This window comes from Heloderma suspectum, chromosome 1, assembly GCF_057233095.1.
Source record: "Heloderma suspectum isolate Gila_16-S chromosome 1, 16-S_ref, whole genome shotgun sequence".
NCBI lineage: Eukaryota > Metazoa > Chordata > Lepidosauria > Squamata > Helodermatidae > Heloderma > Heloderma suspectum.
In genome coordinates, this window is record NC_139458.1 from 186,713,272 (window position 1) to 186,728,756 (window position 15,485).

The window sequence follows — 15,485 nt, forward strand, 5'->3', positions numbered from 1 at the left end:
AGACTGGGTAACAATATATAAATACTTTGTCTTAAATTCTAAAAGGAAGTATTTCATAATCCAACGCTGTTCAATTTTGGGGGGAAACACAAAAACGGTCCTCGGGGAAAAACAGAAAAAAAACCTGGGCGTTTTTTTCTGGAATTTTCCCATTTTTTTCCAGGCCTTCACGTCTTTAACCAGGACTACTTCATTTTATTACTGTACTAAACTAAATTGAATGTTTTACTAAAAATCCTTTTATTTCTTTAATTTGCTTGTTTATAAATATTGAAAACATGCATATGTCCTGCCTCTTAACAGTTACATTTACTGTTATAAGCTAAAAAATAACGGCTTAGATTCAAAATAATGCCAAGCTGTTATGCTCACATGAGGAGGCTCTTCTACTCACACAACTCCTTCTGGAGGCAGTCCCCACAGCTCCCCAAAACCCGTTCTGACAGTTAGGTGACCCTCCTTCATGCGTTCATCAGGGCAGAAATCAGTAAGCCCTGATGGACACAGGAAATACCTTCTGCTCATGCGGGGGAGGGTGTGTTTGATCCAAGTCATTAATTTTGCAGTTTTTCATTTTAGTTACCAGATAGTTTTTAAAGTGCTTGTACACATTTAAATATAAGACAGGATTGGATCCAGTGTTCTTATGAGCTGAACACTGCTCAGAGGATACCTTTGCTGGAGGAGGAAGGGAGACAATTTTTGTAGATTCCTTCCTCTCCTTGTAGCTCCTGAAAGCCTGTTCCATAAGAGTTGGAGGACCCTTCAGGACAGTGCAGGAGGTAGCACTGGAGTTGCAGGGACAAACTGGTGAACATTTCCTCCCCTTGTCTTCCTCCAGAAGGATCCTCTACTGGGTCTCATTCCCTGCCATGAATGGAAGCTCTTCCATTCAGTAAGAAGCTCTTCCATTCAGTAAGGAACACTCTAGATCCAATCCATAACACTTTCATGCTTTACTAGGACACATACTCCAAGATACTACTAGGATACATGCTCCAGTATACTTGTAATATCCAAATTGGACATTAATATTATTTTTCTTATCATCCCCGCACTAATTGTAATAAACCTGCTAACTCTAAAGCAGAAAAAAAATCCAGGACAAAAGTTACTGTAATCAGTTCAATCATAAAATATCAATAGGAAGACACCATTACCATTTCTAGTATACAACTGAAATCCAGGAATAGTTTCTAAAGAAATTATACCACTGCGTAACTTTGAACCAAAATAGCATTTTCTGAATTCTTTGCACTTCAGCCACAATCCAGCAATGTGATCTAAAACAGATGACCCTTCTATCACTTTGGAATGCTACGAAAGACTACCAAGCCCCGCTCAAGAGAAGCTGCTATGTGCCAAACCTTATATACTAGCAGAGTTGCTACATGCACTAACAAGTATATAAAATGACAAAGGTAAGGAAAAATAACACATGCCCTGTTTTTAAACGTTCCAAATAATTTTTTTAAAAGTTATTTTCCATCATTGTAATATGTAGTTTTAATTCATGCTATAAAATCTTAATTCTAGATTTACTAATCCAGAGACTAGGCTGGAAAGACCTACTTTAGGCACACTGGAGGGATTGGAAATGCTAAGTGGGATGTCTGACTTTGATATGGGATGGTGCTCTCCTCCCCTCCACCTTTACAATCCCTTTCATAGAGACTACTCCCCTCCAGCCACCCAGATATGTGAAACTTGCTGTCCCATTCTTTGAATCCCACCCATAAACTACATTTTATATTCAAGTACTCTGGAAAAAATCACAAGTCATCAGAAGGTTCTTTTAAAAATAAGTTCTTTATCATTTTCAGGATAAAACTGCGTTATAGAAACTCTATTTAATTTCTAAAACCTTGAAAATAACATTATGTAATTTGCATTGCTTTCACTGTTTTAGAAATGTGAAAACAGAGCTGCTGATAGACCATCCATTCAAAAGGTGTTGAGTCATCAGAATTACAGAAATACTGACATATATAAGAAATAGCTTCTCCTAGAATGTTAAGGAACTTGTAGCAGTACAGGTGACCAACAGCAGATTGTCCTATTTTAAGGTCATAGGTTATGAGCTTTACTTCAGAGTTTACAGTGCATAAGGATAAAAGTGTTTTAAATCAACTCTAACCAGAATAAAATAGCCAGAGATTTGAACACAGTTTGAACTTGAGCCATCACCCATAACAGTGCATTGAATAATGAATCTACAGGTTTGTAGACACTGATCCAGTTCACAGGATCACTGCAGCTTAAACAGCCACAGCGTGGGGTGTGCCAGGGACATTTGCCTAATTACACGCTGGGCACAGTTTGTCGTGTCATCTGAAACTGGGCAGCATGGCTTGTTTGAAGGAGAAACAAGCCTCAGATAACTCAAGAACTGGCCATAGGTTATTTGAGCGTTGTTTCCCCCTCAAACAAGCCATGCCACCCAAATTCAGACAACACAATAAGCTGCACCTAGGTGGTTAATTAGATAAATGGTATGCACTGCAGCTTAAACAAGCCACCATAGTTTGTTTCAGCTGTGGTGACTGTGCGAACCAGGCCAGCGTGAATCCTGTTATTCACACAATGCACTGAAACAGTTTTAGGGTACATAATCTCTCTGCATTAAAAGTATATAATATTTCAAGGAAGCTACAGAACCAAAGTAAAAACATTTAGGGTACTAAAGAAAACTGTCATTGGTTCATTGATCTGCCACCCAGAAAGTATCATTTTATAGGATGTATCCCAAAATGTCATTTGCAAAGTACCAAATCAATTAGCACAAGCCCTGTATAACGCTTAAAAATGATCTTCCTGAAAGTGTATCAAAACATTGGTGCTCTCCAAATCTTCAATACAAAAATATTTTAATTTTAAACTGTACAGGAAAAGGCACATGTCTTCCTTTTAAGAATAAAGACTACTCAGCACAATTATAAAAAATATAGAGCTATGCAACCTTACATCAATACTGTCACTTTAACTATTTCATACCTCTGATTCTTTGTCACTTAGAGATCCCAAGCTTCCAAAACTGTGATTAGAACTCTCATTATTTGTTGAGGCCTGTTAAGAAATAAAGGAGTCAAATGATAAACATTTTAAACTGCTCATTACAGAGCTAATAATGTGTTACTAGCAGTGTTCATGCTTCAAAAAACCTTATGAACTACACCAGACTTCCACAGCCTCCAGCTGTTTTGTACTGTAACTCCCAGCATTCATGACCATTGCCTCTGCTGGCTGGGGAGTTGAAGTTCAAAGCATCTGGAGGGTACAAGGATAGGGAAGGCTGATGGCCACATGTGTTCTGGTCACTGTGTAAGCAGAAATAGGGGTTCTGATACAACCAACAACACATGCAACAAATTCTATAGGAAAATGTGGAGAGCAAGGCTCCAGGTAGCCTGTGAACTTCAGCATTTTCTCTTGTACCTCACTGTGACATTTTGTTTAATGCATTTATTGAAGGAGATCACTTTTTAAAAAGAGACAAACATTAATGTTGTACAGTGCACATTCCTACTTGCCTTTGCTCCAACACTACAGCTTCCTGTACTCCCAGTGCTGCCACTCACTACTCCTGTGAATCTAGCCTCCAACAATTCCTGCCTTCTTGGATCCAGGCTATGAAGCTCATCCATTGCACCTAGAAAACATTTTTTGTTACAGAATATATAAGTGCAAACAGTGTCATATCACTACATGCATTTTTACTGTTTTTTCCTACATTTTAAATGAAGTTTTATAATTATACAGTCTTCATCAAGAAAGGGGTATCTTTGTTCTAGTAAAAATTCACCAGTGTTCAATCTGCACAGAAGTCCTATGGAAAGCACAATCCAAGATACATACCATATATTATATCCCATCTCCAAGATTAGAAGAAATTATCCTCGTTATATTGCTGTACGCACAATTGTATATTTGTGATTCATAGCAGTGTTTTCCAGAAATCAAACTATTTCAACAGATTTCTAGGATTATTTTAAAAACTCTGTGTAAAGGCAATAGTCACCTCCTGCAGTTGCTCCCCAGCAACATTGACATAACAATCCTCCATGGATTTATCTAATCCTGTTTCAAAGCCATTTTAGCAAGAGGCCATAACCACATCTTGTGGCAGTGAATTCCATACTAATGTATGGAATTAGTACTGGAGTGCATCATGCACTGCATGAAGTTCTTCCTTTTGCCTGTCCTGAAACTCCTGCCAGTCAGTTTCATTGAAGGATCCCAGGTTCTAATATTATGAAAGAATCCACTTTCTTCACAACAAACATAATTATGCAAAATCTCTATAGTTTCTCCCTAAACTAAACTGTAAGTGTTTTGGCCTCGTGCAGAAGATGCACCTTTTGTTCAGGCATAGTATGAAAGCTAGTCCAGGCTAAAACAGGCAGTAGATTTTAAGCACCCCCTCCCTGCCCCCCTGCAACCCCCTGATGAAAGCAAAACTGGTTTTGAAACTTTGGGGACTAGACAGGAAGGAGGATCCCTTTTATTAGCTATTTAGATAGTAATCTTCTGCGAATTGCTAACAGACAAAATGAACAGTACTATAATCAGGTTCCTTCCTCAAGAAGGAAAGTACTACTTCATTGTATAATCTGAACTTAAAATGTCTATCATCCATTCCCTCTATGTCAGCAAAGCCAGAAGATACACACACACACGCACACACACACACGCACCAAGAATAATTTTTCAATCCTTGCTTCACATTACTAATAATCAAGATATAGACACTTGTATGTTATTGAAATCTCATGAAAGATTTGCCTGAGTTGTCACACAGTAGATACACTGGGTCCAGAGAACAAAAAGTGTAAGGACACTCATGCAAGAGGTCTTGCCCACCCTTTCAACTACAGCCCACTGAGTTGCCTGGAAAGTCTTTCCTAAGAGTTAGGGTACCTTCTGGAACAGAAGGGGACAGGGGACAGTCCACAGTGGGAATGGACTGAAATTGGACAGAAGCACTTTGTTTGCATGAGCTGATTTTGTCCAATTCCCACTTTAGCCCTCCCCCATAGCTTTTCAGAGGACATAGGGGACTGTAGAGGGGAGAAGGGCAGGGAAGTCCCCTTGAACGAGTGTCCTTACACTTGTGTGTCTCTGGATACAACCAATTCTAACTATTACTTTCCAAATCCACTAAAACAGCACTTCAAGAACCAAAACAAAAGACTGCATATACCACTAATCAACTTACACTAATGAACTGTTACCACATTTGCAAAGAGACTGCCAACATGAGTCTTGCAAAGCTACATTAGATTCTCTGCTCCCTCAGTCATAGGCATATAAAGCATACCTACTGAAACTACTGATTGGAAGGGGCAATCCTATGGCCCGTAGACAGCATCTGGGGGGCAATCGGACATTTCGGATTCCTGGATCCAAAGTCAGAGACAGCACTCCACCCTCATATCCAGGAATCCGCATTCCCCACCCGCAACCCCTTGAAGCCAGCGTGGAGAAAACCACTCTGGCAGCCTCCCCAAGGATGCAAAAGCAACCTCAGAGAGGAAGTAAAGGGGGCATTTCTGTGGCTGGGGAGGGGACTGGAGAAGCCAGCTTACAAAGTATCCCCAAACCTCTCCAGCCTACTTCCCTCCCCCTCCGCAGCACCCCAGCTACAAGCAAAAAAGACCATCTAGCAAAAATGCAAAGTGGGAGCAGCACAGTGGTGAAGATCACCCCTGCAGCTCCTCCCACTCTGCCCTGGATGCCTGTAAGCTTCCAGGTTCGGAGGCTTACAAGCATCGGGATAGAATTGCATGCTAAGTCACATGTTTCAAAATACCTGTTTGCAACTGTGCATTTTAACCCCACAAGTCAACACACACCTAGCACGGGTACTGCCAATATGAAAGAGGAACATGACATACTAATAATTTTAATACAAGATAGCTTTGTAATGGAAATGCTTGAAGGCTGCAAAATTGATGAAATGTTATTTGTTCACAGCTATAAGGAGAATCATTCAATGAAACTAAAACTGAATCCACTTCAGTATGGAGAAACTAACAATGTAATTCCAAAGTTTAAAGACCCTGGCTATATTCTGAGAAGTGTCCCATCTAAAAGAGACAGAGGCCACAATCTAGCAGAGTTCAATACACTTGTGCAATTGATTGCAATGGGTTCCATCCAATGTTACACAAGCAGAAGCCTGCTCATGTGACAGGGTACTTTCCCCCTTTCTTCTCCACGGCAGCCTCCCAAAAACCCTCTCCATGGTTCAGGGGACCCTCAGGAAAGGCCTGCAGTTCAGTGGGCTGCAACAGGAGCATGGAATTGCTGGAATTCAGGAGCAGCTGCCTTATATTAGCGGGGAACTCATGCAGGAACCTTTGGATGCAACCCAATGAGATTTCCTAAGTGCACATAACTACAGTGAGTTGTAGACACTGTATTCTTGCTTCATAGATATTAAGTTATGTAGCTGACTTGGGACACGAGCTTTTTATCGCCAACAGCCTACTTCATCAGATTCATTCATTTAACCAGAAACTGATATTTTAAGATTTCTGTAATGAAATTGCCACCTGATGTCATCTGGCCCACAAAAGGCTGGATGATTCACCACCACTCTGAAACTGTTCCCCATCCCTGTATTATATTGACACATGTATTACCTCCTGTCCATCCCACTCTCCTCTTGCCGGGTGCTATGAGAACAATGCTAACATTTAGGAGTCAAGCAAAAACAAGCAACTGAGAAAAAGTGTAAGCAAATGCATACAGAAAAGTCTGCTTTTCTAAATATCATGCTTAACACACACTGAAAACGTCATAGTCCATTATGCATTTCGCATGTTGTAGTGCCAATCAGTGAAACAGCACAACTCATTTGTTTTACTTCAAGACATGCAAAGATGAAAAAGAGAAATAAATGATAGTGGGAAGAACTATGACAATGACAGTCTGAAATAATGTTCTCCATTAGTTATAATACAAATAGTTCTACTAATGGCCTTCTAAACACATAAGAATACTCGTCATTTAGTTAACATATGATACTGAATTCAGTGAACTCTATTCACTAAACATATGATACTGAATTCAGTGAACTCTATCCACAACTGAAGAGCTAGTCATTTCCACACAAGGACTTTCAGATGCCTTCATTTTTACATTCGGACACACAAATTTAACTCAGTTAAATGGAAATACTATGATCTGAGCTCAGTGGGACTAGCTCTACTTAAATCTAAACATTTAGGTTTACATGGGTTATAGATCTGATTATTGGTTGCCACTGGAAATACTTTGTAAACATGAGCTATATTTTCTTCCAGAACTAGCCAACATTGATAAGCCACAGTAAATGACATGAACAGCTTTTGCACAGGAACCATGTATACCAAATGAATGAATGAAGTTGCACAGATCAGTATTATACGTCAGCAGACTAACTACACTTTTAAAACTCACCACGTCTGAACGTATACCCTTCCTCCCCATAACTAGGGAAGAGGAAGAATGCTGCTGATGGTGGAAGCTAGAAGATATTGCATGACAATCCTGAATGGGGGTATGTGTGTGAAATTATATATTTATGCTGCTTTTCAAAACTGAAATGCTTGCATAATCCTATCGTACTCCTATAACATAATACTATGAGCCACAGTGTTTACAGATTAACTGCACTGAAATACAAAGCACTGCACTTAGGGCTTTATCTTGGAGATCTGGCTACCATGATAGAAGGTATTTTAATTTAAGATCCATCAGTTGCCTGCCCAAAGTGATGTGCAATAAAAGAACTAAGAGAACTTCAGCTGTATTTTCTGCAGAAATATGCAAGTGACACACTGGATCACAAACGTTTAACTTCCCAACTTGATCCAGGACCATTCTTAGTCTAGATTCTCAAAGAAACCTGAGTCAGCAACTAATTACCATCCATTGTAAATAAGACTATAATTTTGCACCAAAATCATCAATATTGCCTGAACAAATTTTAACTCCATGAGAGCATCTTGATCAGAAGCAACACTTGACATATTGTCCTTCTTCTAGCTCTTACCATTTCTCTCTATATGCACATATACACACAGCAAGCTAACCATTCTGTTCCCAGAGCTATTTTCCATCCCACATATTTCTACACCAAAAGACTTGTATATCCTTTCTAAATTCTGCAAGTTAATCTTGAGAGATCTACCCCAATAGAATAAACAATCTTCTCAATTTCTACCAACATTGCAATTTGTGGTGTAACCTTTGGATAATCTATTTTCAGAAGCTACAAATATCTACTTCAGGGACTGCACTGTATTTTTTACAGTTTTTATAGTCCCAGGCAGCGATGTGGGGTAGAACATTTTATGGTGCTTTATTTTTCCACAGAAAAATTTACATTTCGTACATTCATTAGTAAGAATAATGGCTGTCAACTGCAAATACAGTATTAGGCAAGCTTGGCAGTTTCGAAGTTTTAGATGAGTTCCTGTCAATATATCATGAACAGTTCTATGGGTTGCTAAATTTTATTAGTGTGTCAACAATTTTCAGTATCTTTGGGGGGGGGGTCTTCAATTTAAATAATGTAAAGGAAGTACATGCTATTGTCTTTAAATTTTTACAAGTATTCCAATAAAAATTCTACATACTATTACACATTAAGTGTGCTTTAATTTCCCCCCTCAAATATCTCAGGTCAAATACTTGTGGTGTGTTGGGATAAAAAATGAACCTGGGATATATATTTTTGGCTTGGTTGTTTACTAAATACAAGTTAAGTGAACTTGCTAAATTAGATAACTCTCTAGGACAATCTTCCACAATCTGGTGCAGATGTTTTGGATTACAACTGCCAGCATTCCTGGATATGCTACCTGGGGCTGATGGAAATTGAAGTCCATATTACCTGAAGGACACCAGGCTGGGGAAGGCTGTTCTAGGGCATTTTCCAATTCAGAATTTCCCAGAAACCCTTCATCACTAGACCCAGGAGAGATACCAGCTGCACCAGATGGTACAAGCATACAACTCAGCCTGAGATCCAAATGATCCCTCCAGAACTGCCTCAACTGCTTTTCTCCCCATGGAGATTACTTCTCGTCTTGAAACCCCATCACAAGAAAAATGGTTAAGAGAAAATTTAAGTGAGAACCGTCCAGACAGGTAAGGGTTGAATATCGCCCTCCCATCTACCCACCCCTTCTGTACTTTAGAACACTTCCATCCCTCTCTCTACTTTACAAGAATTCAGCAGGGACCTGCATTAGAACACATGTCTACCACCAAAATGTCTAGTTAGAACTCAAAAGACTGTTTCAATGGTAAAGTGCCCAAGGACATCTGCTCAACTACCAAACTATAGCTCACTTTGCATTAAAACCTAATGCAAGAAGCATCACAATGGTAATAAAAATATAACAAAAAAGCATTTCCTTGGTCTGTACAATAATGCCAAGCCAGAGGGGGGAAATAGATCAGAGGAATTAGAAAGGCTGGCTCACAAGGATGCAAGCAGGTTATCATTCCCATGGAAATATTATCCTCACTACCAATGAATACACAAGGCTCTAAATAAAGAGTCACTATTGCCTGAACTGTTTTAACTACATTACTGTATCGGGATGAAAGTTAACCTTGTATCCTATTTTTAAGACACCTTCTGAAGTTAAAAAAGGAGTAAATTATGAAGAATAATGATTCCTATATATTCTAGCCATCTTTCTTCATTCAGTGATCTCCCAAAAGCAACAAGAGATAGTTCTGACTTGCTCATTTTCAGGGCTTGAGCTAAACTTTATCATTTGCCTCAAGTAAGTACCTTTGCAGTAGCGTTCAAATATAAAGATTCCCACCACCACCGCAAACAGTAGCATTAGTAAGCATTACCTTTTCCAAGTGACAACACTGCTAAACATTGATACGGAACATCTCTCCTTTGTCAACCAAAAGTCAACCTGAACATTACACAGAAGGAGGTGGTAAAGTTCTTGACTCTACACTCTCAGACTATAGAAACATGTTCTTTTTTAAAGTACTCCTCACATAAGGTTTCCTGCATGCACTAAGCTAGTGAAGAGAAACCTGCCTCACATATGTGCTAATTTACAACACGCAGAAAGCTCAAGACATCAGAGAACATTCAGAAAGGTGAAACACTTCTCTCCGCACACCCTCTCGCAGTCTGAAGTGGTACAGTTTAGAATCCCATCATCTTATTCTGCATAATGCGTAGATCAGCTCAGTATGCTATGAAGTTCCTCCAAGCACATTTTAATGGACTCAAATTCAAAAGTTCTAAACTTGGAAGACATGAATTCCATGGTGCTTTTTGCATTTGCATCCTTGGTTAAAAGGAAACGGTAACAGTAGTCACATGTTTGCTCCAAGATCTTGGACTGCAAATTGCCCCTTGGAAAGAACTTTTAAACAATATTAGCTGGAGGGAAACTTATAGTGAGTTGGATGCTAACAATTAGATACCAACACCTAAAAATATTTTTTCCAGACCTGACGTAAGTAAATGCATACACATGCATGCATGTGCACCAAGAACAGAGGAACAAACACAACTTTTTAAAGTCTGCAGTGCCCAGATAACTAATTAGATTAACAACTCATTTTTAAAGTCTGAATATTATTGGGCTTGAATTCATTATGCAAGCTCATATGGTAACAAATATATACTGTCAACTTTTAAAACGGTACCAATAACCTGGTTCGCACGTCACAAGAATTCCTGGGTTGTTTAACCCAGGAATTGTCAGGGCTGAGCAGTAGCAAGTGAGCACATGGCCTCCTCCACACTTGTCACTTCCACTTTCAGTCAGCAACCCAGGAATGCCTATTCCTGGGTTTTAATTGTGACATCCCAACCTGGAACTCTGGGTTGTTTAGGGGTTAAACAACCCAGAGTTAACCAAACAACCACCCATGGTTTGTTTAGCCCCTAAACAACTCAAGAGTTCAAAGTTCAGGTGTCATAACAGCAACCAAGGAACAGGTGTCCCTGGGTTGTTGACTGAAAGCAGAAGTGATAAGCACATGGGAGGCAGTGCACTCATTCGCTGCCTCTGGGCCCTGACAATTCCTAGGTTAACAACCCAGGAATTGTTGTGATGTGCAAACCCAGTCAATGACTTTAAAGACTGTCAACCAGACAAAAGTGCTTATGTAAACAAATAATTTTGAACAAAACAATTTGGATAGAACTAGTTAAAAATGTACGTGTGATAAATATCAGGAAAGGCACACTGATTATATCAGTGTCATCTGTTAGTAAGGTATATTGAGACAGTTATAACTGATCAAAAACAAACTATTTTTTAATCAAGCAATACATCTTGCTCATTCAACTCCTGCATTCTGTCAAACTCCAAAGCCTTAAACTGCCTTTCACCAACATAAACTGGCCTGTTTCAGGGAACTGATGAGCAGCAGCCAGACCTTATCTGTAGTCACCATCAATCTTTTCCTACCCTGAATCCTCCGGCAAGTAGAGAGGGCTCAGAGGGTGGATGTCTTGTTGTACTCCAAGCTTTGGAGCACGCAGAAGTGGCATCTCACATTAGGCTGGCCTTTGAAAGTGGCTGTAGCAATGAGACTTCTTCACTCCCCTTAGCACTCAGGTATGCATTACATGGGACACCCCCTTTCCCTAAGATCTGTGTACCAGAGAACAATGAGGTGGGGGTTCATAGTATGCTGACTTTTGATTGTCTTGATCTGCTTCTGTCAGCTCTAGAAGTAAGTTCAAGATTATAGAACTTGGAGAGGGCATATGTGGGCTGGGCAGGGCAGGCTGGAGCAGGGGCCTGGGAACATTCATTCCTAGAGCCTGGATTTGTGAGGGCATGGCCGTATCTATGGGGGAGGGGCTTGAGCTTTCAACTTCAAGGGCATCAATACCTCAGCCTTTGATGTTTTGTCCCTCTAAGTGGTTCTCAATGGCCACTTCACACATTGCCCTCTTTTGTTCTTAAATGAACAGCACATTTTAAATGGTGCTATGAGACCCTCCCCACTCTCACTTGCTCAATTCAGACAGGGCCAAAATTAATTCACAGTCTCAGTCCCATTCTGACCTAAAGACCTGTCAGGTTCCTGATGTCATTCCATTTTACAGATGTGGATGAAACTTCAGTTGAGAAGAATGCAATATTATGTCTGCCTCTTAGAACTTCATCAATAAGCCTCATGACCAGATGAGGCAGTAATACAAATATAAGAGAATCTAATGCAGCAAAACAATTTGTCTACTGGCACTTAACCAGCATCAAGAAAAATCTGAGTAATAAAGAAATGGAAGGTTGTACTCCAAAGTCTAGAACATAGCTTCCAACAATGAAAAAATATGTACATTTTACTTGGATAATATTATACACAAGACTAATATTAGCGTTCCAAGGCAATCTGTAATTGCGATCTTCACTGGAAGAGATCTGGCACACAGCATATAGTTATCAATTAAAACGTATCCCTTGAATCTTTACAGTAATTCTAATTCAGAATACAAATTGTTCAGGGTAGTGGTCCATATTTTTCCTTATTTAACTCTGTAAAATACTCCCACATTGAGGAGACAGTATTTTCAATAAATAAATCAGCTGATCTTCCTTAGGATTCACAGAGGCATACAAAACAAGGCCAGTTATTTCTTTTCCCCCAGAAATTTCTCTCTCACACACACAGCATAGAGGCTGAGGTATCATTTTTGCTTTTTCTAGGGAGCAAATTAGTGACAGGGCTGCACTGGTCTGAAAACCTTGTTCTTTCAACTCACCTAGGATCATCGTCAGAACTTTTCTCAAAGTTCTAGAAAGCATGTATTATGCTATTATTCCTATATGTTAAGAGAATGTTAACATGCCTATATGTTAAGAAAAGGTTAGCTAAGCTCAATAATTGTAAATAATACTAATGAGATGTTAAACCTTTGCCTGCCTCAATTGCCAACTAATGGAAGTGCGAGAAACAAAATTATAACAAATTTAAACATGCACAAACTACAACCTATTTGCATTGCAGCATCTTTGAAATGAAACATGAAGTATTGACTTATATGCATATTTTCTGAATCCTTTGATGCAGATAGCCATAAAAGGTTGACACAAGTGGAATCTGCAAGTTCACTAGTAGCTTTGGAATAGATCCTGGTTATGGGGACCATCTCATATGGTAATGGGTACCTGTCCACCATTGCTCCAGGACTGCAAGAAGACAAATCAATAGCTTCTGTTTTTGTGCCAATTGCAATACATACAATTCATTGCTCATAAAAATAATGTTCCTGTCAGGAGAGCTAGTACAAACCCTACAGCATTCTGCCTCACAGTATAGCTGAGCTAACCAACTCCTAAGACAGCTATTACTATTAGGAAGCTGACATTTTGACTGGAGAAGAGGAAACCAAACTCCCAGAGCCCCTCAGAAAGCCAAACGTTCAGTTCATGAGCCTTGCAATTGATTCTAACAGCGCCCAAGACTGGGATCTTGGCCTTCACAGCTGGAGATAGCAGGCATGACGAAAGTGAAGCAGTAGTGGTACAGATTCTAAATCACTGCTAGTGCGATTTTTATAGAAAAAAAAAGTCATTCCATTCCCTTGGAATACCAAACAGTACATTCTTTTCTGAAGCAAAGTTTAGTGCTTCAAATACCAAACAGGAAGGGCAGGTTTGATCAGCTCATGCTGCCATACATGGAGGCCTCCATGGTGTTTTTAAAATATTATTGTAACCTGTTCTGGTAATGCAGCAACAACATTAACATGAAAAGATGAGCTCAACCACATTTTCATATATGAAATGAATAAACTGGCGTCTCAGAATTTGAGGCCCAGTAACAGAATGATAAATTTTGTATAAATACCACTAAAGCAGCTTAAGTCAAATACAACTGGATTAGCCATTAAAGAATGCTAAGTATAGTCTAATCACAAGATACAGGTGAGGGAGTTGAGCTAACATCAGAAAATACTAAAACAGCAGTTACCCCCACAGATGGCATTATCTAGCAGCCAAGACTAAAACTTTCAATGAGTTATACTATTTCCATTTCTTCCAACATACTTTGCCCTCTTACTAATGTTTAGCTATCACTGCTTGTGCCCCATACATTCCTCCTAGCTCTTATTTCTGCCTTTTCCTTGCTCCTCTGCAGTCACCCAAGGCGTTTTGCCTTCACTGGAGCCCCAATTCCTTCTCATGTACCATTCTTCTGTTTCAACACCCTAAAATACTATCAAGTTTAATGTGAACTTCAGCATGCCAATAACATGTCTTTGCTGGATTTTTTCTTCGGCTTTACCATCAGACCAATTGCAATTCTGATCTTGTGTGCTAAAATAATCTGGAATTTCTGATCCAGTGAAACTGTCCTAGTCCTATAATGACCAGATCCTAAGAATATTTTTTCTAAAAAATATTAGCACATGTAAGACAGGACTACATCAGCACACTGTCTGTGCTCTTCAAGTGTGGTCTGTTTTCACTTACCTTTTCCTTGCCCCGAGTCACAAAGCAAGGGGTGATATCTAATTAGGTATTTGCATTTGCAGAAACTGTAGCAGATGCCTTGAAAGTAAGCTGCTTTTGTTGGAGTTTGAGGGCAATGCTTAATGGCATATGGTCACTGATTGAGCAAAATGGCACTTTTACATGTGCTCAGAGATCGTATATATTACTCTACGTGTTCTTGACAAAGTCCTGCAGTAAGATTTCTAGCCCGGAAAACCCCATTGCAAGTTAAGAGGCAGGGGAAGGAAGAGATAGGTACATTCACCTGCGAAAGTCCTGCACTAGTGACTGCAATCCTTGGTGTCGGAGGTTTGCTGGTTGAGGCTGAGAGCGTCGATCCCGAGGGCTGGAATCAGGTCAGTGCCAAACGGGAGAAAGATCCCTGAGTTCTCCCTCAGAGGCTGTAGACAGAAGGTCCAATGGTACAGGGGCTGATGGTACCGAAGACAGCCTTGGAATTGGCAAGTTTAGGTGGGGGAGGAGAGATCTCCGATTCCAATGCTCTTGATGGAGTCTTTTTAACCTCTTTCCTCTTCTTTTTCTTCAGCATAGCCTCTGGTGTAGTGCTTCACCTTCTGTGAAATCTTTTTAGCCGCAGACAATGCCAGTGAACAACCCGGTGTGGGTGGATGGGTCTGTATGCCCCACCTCTGATGTTGATTGAGGGGAGAGACCAACTCAGGTAGCAGCATCTCTCTATGCCCTGGAGCTCCCAACTGAGACTGAGTTTCTGGGGTGTCCACTGCTTCTAGAGCCCTTTTCCACAAAATTGCTTTCAATCTGTTTGAGTGATTTTTACGGACTTGTTTAGAGAAAGATTGACAACGGTGTCAGGTCTCCACAACGTGAGCCTCTCCAAGGCAAAGAAGGCATAAGGAGCAGCCGTCAGAGGGTGGCAACTTATTGCCACAGTGGACGCACTTTCTGAAGAGGGCCTTTAATGCCATACACCGATAAGATTATTAAAGAGAACAATAACTATTCTAACTACGCTTT

The 15,485-nt window shown here is 40.0% G+C and overlaps 1 protein-coding gene across 2 annotated transcripts in view; it reads right to left on the bottom strand.

Moving 5' to 3' along the window:
- The window catches only part of TLK1 (tousled like kinase 1), a 94,382-nt gene that overhangs the window by 54,041 nt on the left and 24,856 nt on the right, over positions 1 to 15,485 (bottom strand). For both annotated transcript variants that reach the window (XM_084812577.1, XM_084812567.1), the window contains exons 2-3: positions 3,531 to 3,649; positions 2,995 to 3,066 (exon numbers count right to left, since the gene is read on the bottom strand). In XM_084812577.1, the coding sequence (XP_084668703.1) occupies positions 2,995 to 3,066; positions 3,531 to 3,644 (186 nt within the window). In that variant the 5' untranslated portion in view covers positions 3,645 to 3,649. The remainder of the gene's footprint in view (positions 1 to 2,994; positions 3,067 to 3,530; positions 3,650 to 15,485) is intronic.